Raw genomic sequence first — 14,543 nt, 5'->3', positions numbered from 1 at the left:
TGCGGCTGAGAAAGAAGAAAGAGAAGCGAAAAGACGGAGGCGCGAAAAACGAAGGAGACGAGAAGAGCGGGAAGAAAAATTTGGAGCGGGTGTAGAGCGCCGATGAAGCTGCGCGACGCGGAATGAAGCGCGCAGCGCGGGGGTGAAAGACGGTGGTGGCGGCGGCGACGGCGGCAGCGGAAAAGGCAGAAGGCCTCGAGGAAGGAGGAGGCTGACTGATCGCCGCCGGAGTAGAGTAGAGAGGAGAGAGAGAGCACGCCTGCGCGGAATCCCCGGGCGGGCGCGGGCAGTGCCACCGGAGGCCCGGCGGTTTCAGAGCTTCGCCCGGGACGACAAACCGCGGACGAGCCGAGTGCGGGAAAGCCCGGTCGCGTATCATAGTTACTGTCGACCGATCCGAGGTATACCGTGTGTCCGCACAGAACGAGGAGTAACAACCGTGGGATAAAAAAAAAAGATAAGGGAGGGGGTGATCCCGATTGTGAACGTCGAGGCAGATCGTTTCGTGACCTTGGTGCGCGCCACACTTTGCGTCCTTCTTTGGAGTAATTAAAGGAGGATTCGGTGCATCATCCCCGGATCGGTTGCATCGGGATACAATAAATTCTGCGCGCGGGGGGACCGCTCGTCTAGATTGATCAACTCGGCCGTGATCCGCCGGTTTTGCGTTCGATGAGATATCCGCGCGGCGAAGTATCCACACAAGGCAAAATAATGTGATATCACAGTGTTGGAAGGAAGAAGAGAAAGGAAAAAGGGAAGAGACGGAAAGAAATTGGTGAGTGCGCGACGAGAACGCCGCAACGAACAGGTTGCAACGAGAGGGTTGCAACGACGGATAACGCGGGAGTATGCGCGACTCCTGGTAGCATCAGGCTGGAAGATGAGCGGGACGACGACGGATGATTATTAAGCAAAGGAAGTACCGGGAGAAGGGGATGCACCGAGGTGTTCCATGAGATGTCAGTGGATTCAGGGACAGTTACGCCGTCGTCGTCGTCGTCGTCGTCATCATCATCATTGTTGTCGTCGTGATCATCATGAGGAGGTCCTCCTACGTCAACTACTACGTCCTGTGCCTCGTGTGCTGGATCCTATTAGGTATTACCGGTAAGCTTCATCCGCGAAAGATTTATCGATCTGTCGATCGCACGATGAAACTGCTACATTATTTAGCCGTACGCGAATTCGCGAAATAGATGACGACGAAATATCAAATGCGGAAGGTTATGGTTCCAGAAGAGAAGACGCTTCAGGGAGGGATGCTGCAATAGCGGTGTTCTCGATTTACAATGCATGTAAGGGTAGGTAGGTTGCGATCAAGCCGTCGATGTTGTCGCACGGATTTGCGGGGAGGTGGGGCTTCACTCGTGCTGCGGATGGATCGATCAGATTTTGGGGTGTAGCGATACGTTGCATACATCTCTCTCTCTCTCTCTCTCTCTTCCTCGCACGCCGCATGCACCGTACGGATGCGTACGATGCGATCGTGCGCCGAATTTTTCGCGCTATCGTGGACCGATCAACGGATACGCGTAAGAGGAAGTCGCGGCCGAGATTCAAGAATGGATAAAGATAAAAGAACGGAAGAGAGAAGTTCGAACGGGAGAGGGATGGAGGGTAGAAAAGGGGGCACAACCTCCGGTCCCGGTCCAGGACCGTATCTAGCGCCACCCTTGTTTGTCGCGCCGCAGCATTGTACCTCCCTCCATACTTTTCTCTACGTCTCCCTTTATATATATATATATATATATATATATATATATATATATATATATATATATATATATATCTCTTTTGTCCCTTACTCCTATGACATTCTCCTCTTTGTCAGCCTCTTCTCCGCCCGACCCTGCGGGATCTCTACGTGTCGTCTCGATGATTCCGTCATCGGGCGACGAAGACGAAGGAGGGAGACGAACGACAGCCCCCGTCTTCCTCTCCCCCCCCGTGACGTCGTTCAGGGACGTGTCTATCGATTTCATCTCGCGCGGCTGCATCATCGCGATGCAGTCGTGTTTTAAAGCCCGCTCGTCAAATAGAAACATCACAGCATCGTTCTGGAGAATCTATCCATTTATGGATGACAAGAAACGCACGTATTTACGAGATAGCAATCGTCGAGATGTTTCGCGGGATGAAACTCGACGACTCTTTAAACATGAATTCGATCAAATTTGTCGAAAGGGATAAACTTTTTTTAAAAGTTTGTAAAACAACCAGTTTGAAGGCATTTCTTTAAATATAAATGTAATTTGTTTCTAGGTGTAAGATTCAATCTATCTTGAAAACCATCTTTTCATCCTAAAATGTAGAAGCTCTTATCTTGATAAAAAGAAACGAAGGAGAGAGAAAGAGAGTGGTACCAAGTGCAGGATTAGTTTCGAAATGCCAAAGAAATTTCTGAATTGAATAAATGACGCAAATATATGATTCCGTTAAGGGTTTTTAACCACGAGTGACGCAATCACTCGCGGAAGAATATCTGCTTAAAGGTCGGCCTCGCTCGCAAGCCTGTCTCTTCAGCGAGGCGTAATCAATTCTGGGAGTAACGGAGCGTGAACGGAAAATCCGAAGCGCCGATAAAATCCGATTATCACCACGGACTTCGCCTGCCTCTCATAACCGCGTAGAAAGTCCATCGACACTGCCGTTCCTGTCGATATGCAATCGGTTCGTCGAATAATTTACTTAGTATCAGCGTAGTTTCTCTCTGGGTAAACCACTTCAAAAGTACACTAATTACTCTTGATTACGAGAAGCTGCTACGAGAAGTTCAGACCCGGTAACGGCGAGTTTATTCCGACATCACTTCGGCGATACATTATACGCTTTCGATCCGTAGTATTCGCGTGTATATATATATATATATATATATATATATATATGCACGCACACGTCTTAGGCGTGCTTCTGTACAATCACTGATTATACCTCACCGGTGATTAACCGCGGACCGCTTCGGTCGTTCTCCGGAAATGGAGAAGTTCGACGCGCTATCAACGCGGCTGCCACAACTCACGGCTAAACTACTGACTCGAGACGTTGCACGAGCGAAACAGCGAGAAGTCATTTTGGCTCCGCAAAATAGATTTGTGTAAAACGTGATATTACTTTGGCGAGCTTGTAGCATTGTTGGAAGCATTCGAGAAATCAGAATTCCGCGGACAAACGAGGGAGAACAAGAGCATTTCGTCTATAATTCTCAATAATAATAATCAAATAAAGTCTATATTTTATTTCGTGTTGAAATCTATATTTATTTTGTATTGGAATCTATATTTATTATAATTATTATAAACGGGAAAAAAGATTGTTATATACAAAATGCCACACTCTCTCGCGCGTGACATTAAATTATTCTTAGCACAAGGGATAGGATTAATACGAGCTCGCACGTTACGGGGATATTTCAATATAAGGCCGTCGCGAGTTGAGTTATTATAAAATCGCGTCACGCGTCGGAGGGGAAATAATCTTTCAGGAGCTAAAAACTAGGATTTATGTGGCAGTTTAGTACACGATGACGTCGTAAAACTGCACGGGCATGCGTACGTGTCGTTCTGATAAAGTGGGAAAGGAAACGCCAGCCCTCCCGGAGCTTGAGTCTCTCTGCACATCGGGTAGAGTCTTTGTCTCTCGGGAAATATATACGATTTTAGATTCGTCTTCTGTTTCCGAGAAATTTACTTCTTCCCGCACCCTCCTTTGTCTCTCTAGCGATCACGTTTCACCCACGCTCGATTACACAGCGGGGACACGCATCGGCGAGACACCTTCGCGACTTATTGTCGCGCAAAGTATTATATATTTACAAAAAAGCCGCCTTTCTACGGATTTCTATAGTTTTCGCTTCTTGACAGATTTATCGAATGCTATTTTTTTTCATTCTGTTGTTCTTTTTTTCATTCAGAGAGCTTCGTAAAACCCGGACAGCTTTTAACGCTAATTGACAATAATAAATAATCGAAGCGACGCGATCAAAATATCCACATTTTACGCTTTCAGAATATATATATACGATACAGTTTATTTCAACACTCTTAAATAAGGTACGATCGTGAGAATAGCGCGTTGTCGTCCGAGCTTTACAGTTTTTATCGGGATCCCCGGTAAACAGGGCGTACGTGATTTCCACGCACGAGATTTCCCTTCACGAGATTGTGCGACGGGGTCGGCGCAATCCAACTTACAAAACGTCGACATGAATAATGCACCTGCCAGTCGCGCCCACGCTCGTCATCGCATTCGCGCCTAGCGCGTATACATAAACGCATTCGATTATTCATTAATGAGAGTGCACGCTTTAGACCATTACATTGCGAAATTACACGTTTCACAACATGATGCATATCCGCGCCACGTGTTATCCGATTAACTTCTGCCCGCGAGGAGTGTTTCTTTACCTGATTTAATCTCGAGATAAGCGCCACTATTACGCACCCCCGAGGAACTATCGCGATCTCCGCATAATTCGGCTCGGCCACACGAAGTGAAAAAAAAGAAACATTTGGGGCGACTGCATCTAGCGTACGATATTTGTTGTGCCCTCCTTCGCGGTAGGCAAGTAATCTCGACTCGGTGACGAGAGGCGAAGGAGAGCTTAAGTCCGCGGGGCGCGTGCGCGCAGCTGCGCAGATTTTACGTTCCTCAAGATCGACAGGATCGGCTGCGCGAGAGGAGGACCGATAACAGGCCTCACCTCAACGCGGATTCGTATCTACGATGCATTCGACAATACAGAACTCGTCGTCGCGCGCTGATTGTCAATCTAGTCGCCCTTTCTACGGAAACGTGTCGGGGCAAATGGATTCGACGGCTACGAAATTACGAGGATATAGTTACAACGGGATGACGTGATTTTATCATAAAATAATGAACCAAATTGTTTTTCTTTTTTTTTATCGCAAGAGGTGATGAAGATTATCTTATTGATCGCTCGCGAGCATTATATATGGATCATCGCGAAAAATCAATACGTGACAATAGGATGGTCTTTTTTCTTTTCGAAAGTTGAAAATGATAAATTTAAGAAAAGATATTATTTCAGAATCTTCATAACTTTCTCTCTTTCTTTCGTTGGAGTTATGTTAAATTTCTGTAAATGTAAAGAAAAACTTTGTTTAAAATTATGAAAAAAATAAATGGACGAAAATTTTATTGCCATTGTTTATCTTAGCTTGCCGATTGTCCGTCAAGATAAATTCATGATTCATTACCCTGCGTTTAACTTGACTGAAACAATAATTAGCGCCGTTGCAGCGGCTGTGATTTTCTTGTGCATAAGTAGAACAATCGATGCGCGATAAGCCGTGTGGAGCGAGGTTAGCATCGAGCGTATACGAGCGATTTCATATTTATTTCTTATCACGTCGCGCTTATCGCGCTCGTGATCTTAATTAAGCGTAATTATCAACAGCTTTGTTATTTGTCAAAGTTTCGGCAAATCTTGATAACGAGACGACACATGTATGCGTCTTACGTAAATCAAAAGACTCGGAGAAATTAATAACGTCAACTACAAATCCAGTTCTACTAATTAATAAAATAGTATATTGATATGCAGTCGACGTATATTGAAATGAAAGATGAAATGTAAAATGAGTTAAATATTAAAAAATTTACTTTACAGAGAACAATTTATTAATTTAGTCAACTATTCCTATACGCGTAAAATATTCTTTTGTCGTGATTCAGGATATCATTTATTACACTTATCTGGCAAGCGTTCCTCGATGGCCACCGTAATGGCCGTGCGAAACCGAACGAGCCAGTCCGCGAGATCCCGCGCGTTACCGATCGAATATTAGATCGGATGTGATATCGTCAAGGTCGTTGGAAAGACGCCCATGTCTCTCTCTCTTCCCCTCTCTCTCTCTTTCTCTCTTTCTCGCCGAATGCTGATTCGCCTTTAGATTTCCCGGATCGGAATCCCTGGGATTAGTATCCATTTCCCTCGGGGATGGTACCTTGGCGGAGGTCTCCACGATAGGATTTATTCCGAATAGCGTAGCGCGCGCACGAGCGAACGAATACGAGTCGCACGAATGCGGAATAGTCTTCTCTTCGAGGACTGGCTCGGCTTTATTATTCCATTGCGAGACTAACGTCATTCCTTCCATGTTAATTTGCCGCATAACGTGCGCCGACGACCACGATGCGGGCGAAATTATACAAATAAGGTTTTAAGGATGCAGCGCCGATAATTCGCGCAGTTCACGCATTCGCGATTTTCGTTTCGCCGAAAGGATATCTGTATACATACATACTTTCGTCGTATCTCCGCATTGCGCCCGAGTTTCTCCGTCTCGTGATTGCACGCAACGATATACCGAGGCATACACACACGCGAGACACTCTTTCTGAGAGCACGGGGTTTCTTTTGCAGGGGTGAGTACGAGATCTCATTCGTTGGTGAAGAGGTTCGACGGGATTTACACGGGGCCTTACTTTGACTCGAACACTCCAACGAATATCACAGCGCAGCTGGGCACTCACGCTTACCTACCGTGCAAAGTGCGGCAGCTTGGTAACAAATCAGTAAGTTATTTCACGATATAATTAAAGCGTCGACCTAAAAAAAACAAACTGTAAGCATCGGAAATAAAATCTCAGAATGTTTCCAACTTTTCTGACAAACTAAAATTAATGTCTTAATAGCATGACACCCTCACAGCATTTACGTCTTATATTTCATATATTACTATACTATCTTTATTTTAAAGATAACTTTATCGTAAAGATAATGTGGATTCTCATACATTTCAATACAACTGTCATCGCGCCTTTGAATCGAGAGACCTAATTTGTCCTTGTCATATCGTCTCCCGCATCTTTAATAGGTCGAGGATGTTGCTTCATATGTTACGTGTATTGACAGTTTGATTTATTAACGAGCTTATTTGACGGATATCGGCGCGTAATGGCAAAATTCCTGCCTGACAGTTCTTTGACAATGAGATTCTATTTGAGATACGATAATGATGACGACGTGAAAAAAAACACAAGACAGATTATTACAAGTAAATCGAGCACGAGAGGGAGTTGGAAAGACAATTACTTTGTTCCCTTGTATTCGTGTCACTTGAATATCAATTCGTCGCTTCTCTTCAAACAAGCTAAATTTATTTAAAATACACAAGTGCCCACATCTTGATCTCTATTTTATTAACATCAAGCTCTCAGGGGATTATGATCGGGCACAAAAAAGTGACAAGATTTATTTCCGTTCTATCATTTTTTTTTTTTCAACATCTCGGAAAAAAACGCCAACCAAACGGCAGCTCGCAACCGATCTACTATCCAAAGTCTATAAACTATAAATTACAACGACATGATTAATAATATTTCACAACCGCTATCGCGCGCTCGTCCTATTTCCCCTTGTGACGGATAACTACCCGCGCGACAGATAATCCGCCCACGTGTCTCGTGGTATTAAATCGTGAATTGCGACTGCGGTTCCCATCGTCCAATCAATTTACTTGGCTAATAAAACGCCAATCTATTAATGATTTGCTTTTCATCCGGTCTTTCCGCACGCTCCCGCAACCCTCATCGCGAAACGGTAATCGGAAACTCGTGTCAAGGAGTGGAGCGGGGTTTTATGGGGTGGTCGTCATCGGACGCGTAATTCCTGTTGGCACGCAGAGTACGCTCAAAGGTGGTCCCCTCGTTAACGAACTTCTCCAACGTGTACGCAAGCGAATACTTCGAGTATACAGGGTGTACACGTCGTCTATTGGCACGCGGTCGGAGATTAAGTATCCGGTAACACGCGACTCTCGTATAATCCCGCAAGGCGTACTTAAGGGCCGCTGCCGTCGTCGTCGCCGCCTCGATCCTTATCAGGCCGGCGAATTAAATGTATATTCGTACCTCACCTTCGTTTTTCGACGACACGTCGGGCCACCGTCGTATTTGTGCACCATCTAGATTTCCGTCGAGCGCGCGCGAGCCGTCCGGTCGATGAACGATAAATTAACTACGCGACGAAGAAGCGGAAGATTGATCGTTCGGAATCGGAACAAGCGGAATGTAACCTTCCTTATTTTTTCGCCCTATCTTGCCGCTGCTCCTTATACTTACCGAGCTTTTTATACGCAACCTCAACTTTTTCCGCCTCTCTCGATATCCACTCAATTGCGAATAATGACTGGCGACAGTCTGATGATTCTGAGATCAAGTTAATGTGATTAGAAGAATGAAGGCTGATGAAAACGAGAGTAAAAGGTCTCAGATATGTTTAGAAAAATTTCTTAAAGATATCGTTTGTTTTATAATCAAAAAGGAAGATAAAAAATAACAGATCTCAATGGAAATTAATAAAACTTAAATTTACGATCGGTAATTGTCAAATAATTATAAAGGGATCCTATATATGTGAAAAATTTAATGAAAAATTTAATATGAAAATTTTATTTAAGACAGCAATTAATTTCGGACAATTCAAAGGTTTCCTGGATCAGAAGAAGAGATTCGCATATTCTCTCGGTGGATAGAACCATGTTCATTCCGGACGAAAGGTTCCAGGCGATTTTCGGGGAGGCGGACACGTGGACGCTGCAAGTGAAATATGTCCAAGCGCGCGACGAAGGCGAGTACGAGTGCCAAATCTCGACAGACCCGAAAAAGAGTCACATCATCAAGCTCAACATCGTCGGTGAGTCGCAAGCGGAACTATTAAATCGATTATTTATAGTTTAAAGAAAAAGAAATATAAGAAAAGGAAAAAAAAAACGGAAATATTAAATAATCGAATATCGAAATCATGTTGCAGTGCCAAAGATCGAGATCTTGGGGGATCGTGACATGTACGTGAAGACCGGAAGTACAGTCGCAATACGATGCGTGATAAAGCAATCCCTCGAGGGCCCGTTCTACGTTTTCTGGTACCACGAGGGCGATCGCGTTCTAAATTATCAGCTGGGCAAGATCGACATTCAAACGAAGAGGATCGATCAAGATACGGTGAGCAGCCTCGTGATTCACAACGCGAGGCGAGAGGACTCGGGTAACTATACTTGCAGCCCGAGTAACCTGGATAGCGCGAGCGTGCAGCTGCACGTGCTAAACGGTGAGTGGAACAGTTCATCTCGCTTCGGGGAGAGGAGAAAAAAATTGTCTGTAGAAATTAAAATTAAAACAGGGCAGAGTTCCAAACTTTTTCTCTTTTCCTAAAAATGTAAACTTTTCTCATGTATAATTCATGCACTGTCGTACTTTTTAATACGCACGAACAGACTTTTACAAAACGCTTAAAAAATGAGAAATATAACAATTACGAACGTGGCACGAATACGGATCGCAGTTTTCATGATTTTATTATCTTGTCTATTGTTGTTTCGCGATGCAAATATATCGGACGGGTTTTTTTTTTTTTTAGGGGAACATCCCGCGGCGATTCAGAGAGGTATCAGTTCAGCGCCGGGTGGCTATCCCACTCTGTGGTGGCTGGCAGGAGTGGTAACATTGTACTCGAGTCACGGCAGCCGCCCGTTCGTCCTCGTTCTTCTGATCCTTATGGTTCTCTACTCGAAAAATCCATCTTACTTTGCGACGGAACGATAATCAGGCAAGAGCGCAAGGATGAAATACGCGTATAATCGATTATCTCCTGCTACGAGACCCCGACTACCTCGAGAGAAGAGATCCTCGATGTTGCGGACCGATTTCTCGAGATCAGAAACAAAAAAGACGAAGGTGACAGGATTAAAAAGACGGAAGGTAAAATGATAGAGAGAAAAAGAGAGAGAGAGAGAGAGAGAAAGCGAAGAATAATGATTGTGGTGGTAGTATGTTTTTTCTCGAAGTAAGAGTTAGAGGTTTATCTCGATTATCGAGACAGTGATCCGGCCGTTAGAAATTAGGACTTAGTTAATTATATAAATTCTTGTTAAATTGCTGCGAGAACTATACGCGCTGGAGAAGCTATGAAATTTTTGACACTGTCAAAAATATAAATTAGGTCGAGTTTGAATAAATGAACGGGTGGTCCGTGAACAGTGAAGCGTTTAAAAATTTTCAGTAAAAAATGGATCGCGAATAAAATGACAATTTTATGCGCGCATAAAGCTCCCCGTTTACTGATCTTATAATACATTTTTTAGAAACTTTATCTAAAGTAATCATTATTTTATTAGAGTTTATTCGCATATGTTTCTTCAAAGACGCGTTCGCCTTTGTGCCTTTACGTTTGCAAAATTGTTTCACGTACTTCCCGTTTGTGTTAGCCCGACACGGTAGAAACTTACGAAATCTCAAAAAGGAGCGCTCTAAAAATGATCGCGAGATCTTGTCGCGAGGGCGTTGGGTAGTTTCGTAGCGCCCGTTACAAGAAGGCGATAATGTGACGAGAAATATATGTAGGGATGAAAAACGAATGAGAGAGAGAGAGAGAGAAAGAGAGAAGAAAAAAGAGGAACCTCGATGAGTGACGAGAAGAGAAAGAACCGTTATGAGAATGGGAAAAAAAAAAAAACAGAAACACTTCGTCCGCGCCGCTCGAATAGAATTGAAACTTGTTCGATGAATTTTCGAAATGCGATGTGATTTATTATATTCGATAGCGACTGATTATAACAAGCGTGTTTATACTCGACGTCTATCGCATGATCTAGGATCGTCCTGAGATTGAGTGAATCTCGACCATTGTCTTTTAGATGATTTGTCGACATGCGCTCAAAAGCGATTAGAATCATTTTAAATTTATCGATCAGCAGATCTGTTCTTCCAAAGTGGTTTGTGAAACAAACCTGTGAGGAAAAATAGAAAGAATCTAAAAACGATTCTATTGAAAGATGAAAAATGTTACCAGTGTTAATAACACGATGACGATAATATTCGATCCGAAGAAAAGAATTCATATCAAGCGATGTCTTGCCATATCAAATTCAACTTAATCGCGTGATATTTCCAACACGAAAATAGATTCGAAATATATATATATAGACAGAATGCATCATATTACTTTTAATACGAATAATTTTTATCGAGTGTGAGAACATAAGACCAGACGAGATGTCGCGACGAAAATTATCACTGCCCCTATAAATACTTTAACTTCGTTCAAAGGCGTCAAATGGCTAGAGACGATCCGCGATCAATATTTTAGTATTAAAGCGCATTGAGTATATACACGCCGATCAAAATAATATCATACGTCCGCGCATGCACAGGCTAATTTACCGCGACGTGGGCCGCTAAGACCGATCCATTTTCCAGTTCGTTTGCGCATCGTTTCGCGATATTTCGCGAGAATATCATGTTTTTATAAAAAATTGCATGTTTTAGAAATGTAGAAAAAATTTATAAACATTCCAAAGAGATTTTAATATTCAGATATAAAATTAATTTCTTTTTTGAAAATTCTTGAAATTAATAAGATACCTCGATTTCTCTATTAAACGTTTATTCACGTTTACGACATATGGAAGACATTTGCTCTATATAAAAAATGGTAAATGTTTACATTGACTTATACCTCATGGATCGTTTTCATTTTTACATATATCATAGAAGGCACATTTCTAAATAACTCACTTTGAATTTTGTGGCGCTCTCTTCTGGTTCCAGAGATATGCAATTTTAAAGTTTCACAGTTTTAATGCTTTTTCTGTTATAAAATAAGGAAAAATAAAGTTTATATACGTTGTATTTGTGTAAAGCAGACGTGGAAAAAGTGTTTATTTATATTTCTGGGGACGAAGCTTCTTGGATTTTTCCACTTCCCACACGAAGCGAGATTCAACGCAGATTTATGTGTCTAGTTTCTTGATAGTGGAGCCCCCCCTCCCCTTCCCCCGCACGGCGAACGGAACACACTGTCGCCATGCGTATACTTTTTAATGCGTAAATATAAAGTGGAAAGTTGTAAATCCATGTAGAATCTTACTTCGCATTAAAAAATATATGCGTGGAGATAGTATGTTCCGCCCCTCCTCCCCCTGCTTGATATGAATTCTTTCCACTATCAAAAAACTAGAGTATGCACTACGTAGGTTTGCGTTGAACCTCGCTTTGCGTGGATTAGCAATTGAGTAAAGTAGACAAAAAAAAGAAATTCTTAAGTAAAAATGTATACTGACAGTGACGCAAATGTAAACAAAAAAAAAGAACATAAACACGTGAGATATAGTGATAAGATCATAGAAATAAATGCGAAAATTATGATATTTCAAAATATCGCATATCTCGGAAACCAGAAGAGAGCGCCGCAAAATTCAAAGTGCGTGTTACTTAGGAATGTGCCCTCAATAATACATGTAAAAATGAAAACAATCCGTGAGGTGTAAGTTAATGTAAACAATTACCTAAAAGATTTATAAATATACACGTATAATATAATCTACACAAGTTTTATAGATATTTTAAATATCTTACTTTGATTCTTTTTCGAAATGAATTTTTTTATGGATTATTGAATGTTTCATAGATATTTAATAATAAGCGGATACTTTCGATAATTCCCTTTTCGATAACATTTCGCGTATTATAATGACGGTTTTGGCCCGCGGCGTGCTGCCTCTGAGCATGATCGGTTGTATAATTTAGCGAACGAGCGTACGGCTTTCCGGTGGGTGCTCACGCGCCCCCCGCGAATTTGCTTTCTTCTCGCAAGTGTACTAGAAGAAATATACTGTTTTTTATAATATTATATATATAAATAAATCTATATATATAAATATATATATATATATATATATATATATACAAACGAACAGAAATATATATATGTATATGTGTACGCGCGCAAATACGTTGCACATGGGTGTTGAATATTGAACAAGTTTCAGCTCGCACGAACGAGGGGCGCACATAAAACGAATAGGGCGTAAGTTCTCGTTGAGATAATATTTGGAAGGAAAGTCCTGAAGAGAGATATGAGAAAGGCAGAGAGAAAGAGAGAGAGAGAGAGGGAGAGAAGAAGGAAAGAGAGAGAGAGAGAGAGAAAATATACATCGTAAAATACGAGGACACCGGCAGGAGACGAACGATTCGTTAGAATATCTACGATTCATGTGATTGTAAATAACATAATATAGCGTATAAATAACGTAACGTTAATTAATGATATGCCGTACGTGTTACACACTAAAGAAACAAGAAAAAAAAAATAAACTAAATAACGTTACTGTGTAATTTTTCGGATCGTAAAACACGCATTGGAATGGGTCTGGCCGCCTGTGCTAACCGGCTCGGGTATCACGCACGGTATCGCAAAAGGCGAGACGGGAGATTTTCTCGATCGAAAAGCAAAAAGAAAAAAAAAAAAAAAAAAGAAAGATGCCGCGCGTAAACATATGTATACGATGTTCTCAAAAAATCGTCCGAGAGACTTTTATTTCGATTCTCGAACATTCGCGGGTGTATCTCGTGATCGAAATGTGAAAATTATTACGATCTTCACGCGTCAGGATATTTCCTAGATTTCCATTCGGAGACCTTTTTTAAACAGACGCGTCTTATCGCGTCTAGGCGCGACAAATTCTTCGAGTAGATCGTCGAAGATTAACGGAAAAGTCACGCGAAGATCGGAAGCGGAACTCAAGCACCGGCGCGCACGCTTTTCCATGGCACGCCGGTGTGTCCGAGTGCTAAAGGAAAGCGAAACGCGCACGTTTCTCCGTGAGCGCGCTCGTGGATAGCACGGGCCGGCCACACGCGACTAGATGTAACACACTAATTAATGCCTAGCGTAAGAGAAAACTAATGGATATAAAAATGCAGATATATTGTCGGACATAATAGCCTGGCGGAGTGAATGCGCGTGCGACTGTAATACTATACGCGGCTCGAATGCGAACGTACGGCTTTAGAGTGTGTGTGAGTTTGTTTGCGTGAGAGCGACGAAAAGACTGAAAGAAAAACGGCATGAAAGGGAATGCGAAAGCGAGAGAAAAATAAGCCACACGCATATATACACAGCACATACACACGTACACACACACATACGCACATCTAAACGCGTACATTGAGAGAAGTTCGTTGGACTGACGTGTATCAAGGCGTTGGTCGAATGACACATTTTAAGATAAAAAGGGTCGATCGGGGATACGGTGCATCCTTATATCGTTTCCGCCTTTTCTTCTTCCCGCGCCTCGCGAGGTTCATCTGAATACCGTCATAGACGAAAAGATTTGAAAACAATCTTTGCGCGAGGCCGCTGCCGCGATTACATTCTTCGCGACCTTTCTTTTTCTCGCTTTGACAGGGACCTCCCCCTCGCGGGGTGGAAGAAGAAACGCAATTTCGCGCTCGTCCCCGTCGCCCTTTTGCTTCACCGCAAAAAGAAGAGATAACTAAAGAGAAGAAAATAACGAGACGGCGGGACGACGAAAAAAAAAATCTAATTGAGAGAGAAACGTCGTCTTGAAATCTAATTCTAATGTAGAACAGCATTGAATTTTTGTACCAAAATCTATTGTAGTCCTTAAGTGTTGCGTATACTTCTTTCCGTTCGACGTTGCCGATCGCGGGCTTATCTATTTAATTCCAGTTTTTCTCGAAACACATCGTCGGAGAACGGAACGAAGAAAACTTGC

The 14,543-nt window shown here is 42.5% G+C and overlaps 1 protein-coding gene across 2 annotated transcripts; it reads left to right on the top strand.

Moving 5' to 3' along the window:
* The first annotated feature begins 326 nt into the window (after nt 1-326).
* Nucleotides 327-13,283, top strand: LOC126849325 (neurotrimin-like). Of its 2 annotated transcripts, none has more exons than XM_050591052.1 (5): nt 327-1,101; nt 6,389-6,540; nt 8,455-8,662; nt 8,780-9,076; nt 9,386-13,283. In XM_050591052.1, exons 1-5 carry the CDS (start codon nt 1,041-1,043, stop codon nt 9,568-9,570), a joined length of 903 nt encoding a protein of 300 aa, XP_050447009.1. In that variant the 5' UTR covers nt 327-1,040; the 3' UTR covers nt 9,571-13,283. The 2 variants fall into 2 exon arrangements, with proteins under 2 accessions (XP_050447009.1, XP_050447008.1); XM_050591051.1 differs by having other exon boundaries at nt 329-1,110.
* The last annotated feature ends 1,260 nt before the right edge of the window (nt 13,284-14,543 follow it).

The sequence above is a fragment of the Cataglyphis hispanica genome, chromosome 4 (assembly GCF_021464435.1).
Source record: "Cataglyphis hispanica isolate Lineage 1 chromosome 4, ULB_Chis1_1.0, whole genome shotgun sequence".
Taxonomy (NCBI): domain Eukaryota; kingdom Metazoa; phylum Arthropoda; class Insecta; order Hymenoptera; family Formicidae; genus Cataglyphis; species Cataglyphis hispanica.
This window is presented reverse-complemented; position numbering and strand designations above follow the sequence as displayed.

What these genes read in the sequence shown, in the direction of transcription:
- LOC126849325 (XM_050591051.1), top strand. Translation starts at nt 1,041, where the DNA reads ATGAGGAGGTCCTCCTACGTCAACTACTACGTCCTGTGCCTCGTGTGC. An exon ending in CATCAAGCTCAACATCGTCG is followed by an intron (nt 8,663 to 8,779) that starts GTGAGTCGCAAG and finishes ATCATGTTGCAG; the next exon opens with TGCCAAAGATCGAGATCTTG. An exon ending in GCAGCTGCACGTGCTAAACG is followed by an intron (nt 9,077 to 9,385) that starts GTGAGTGGAACA and finishes TTTTTTTTTTAG; the next exon opens with GGGAACATCCCGCGGCGATT.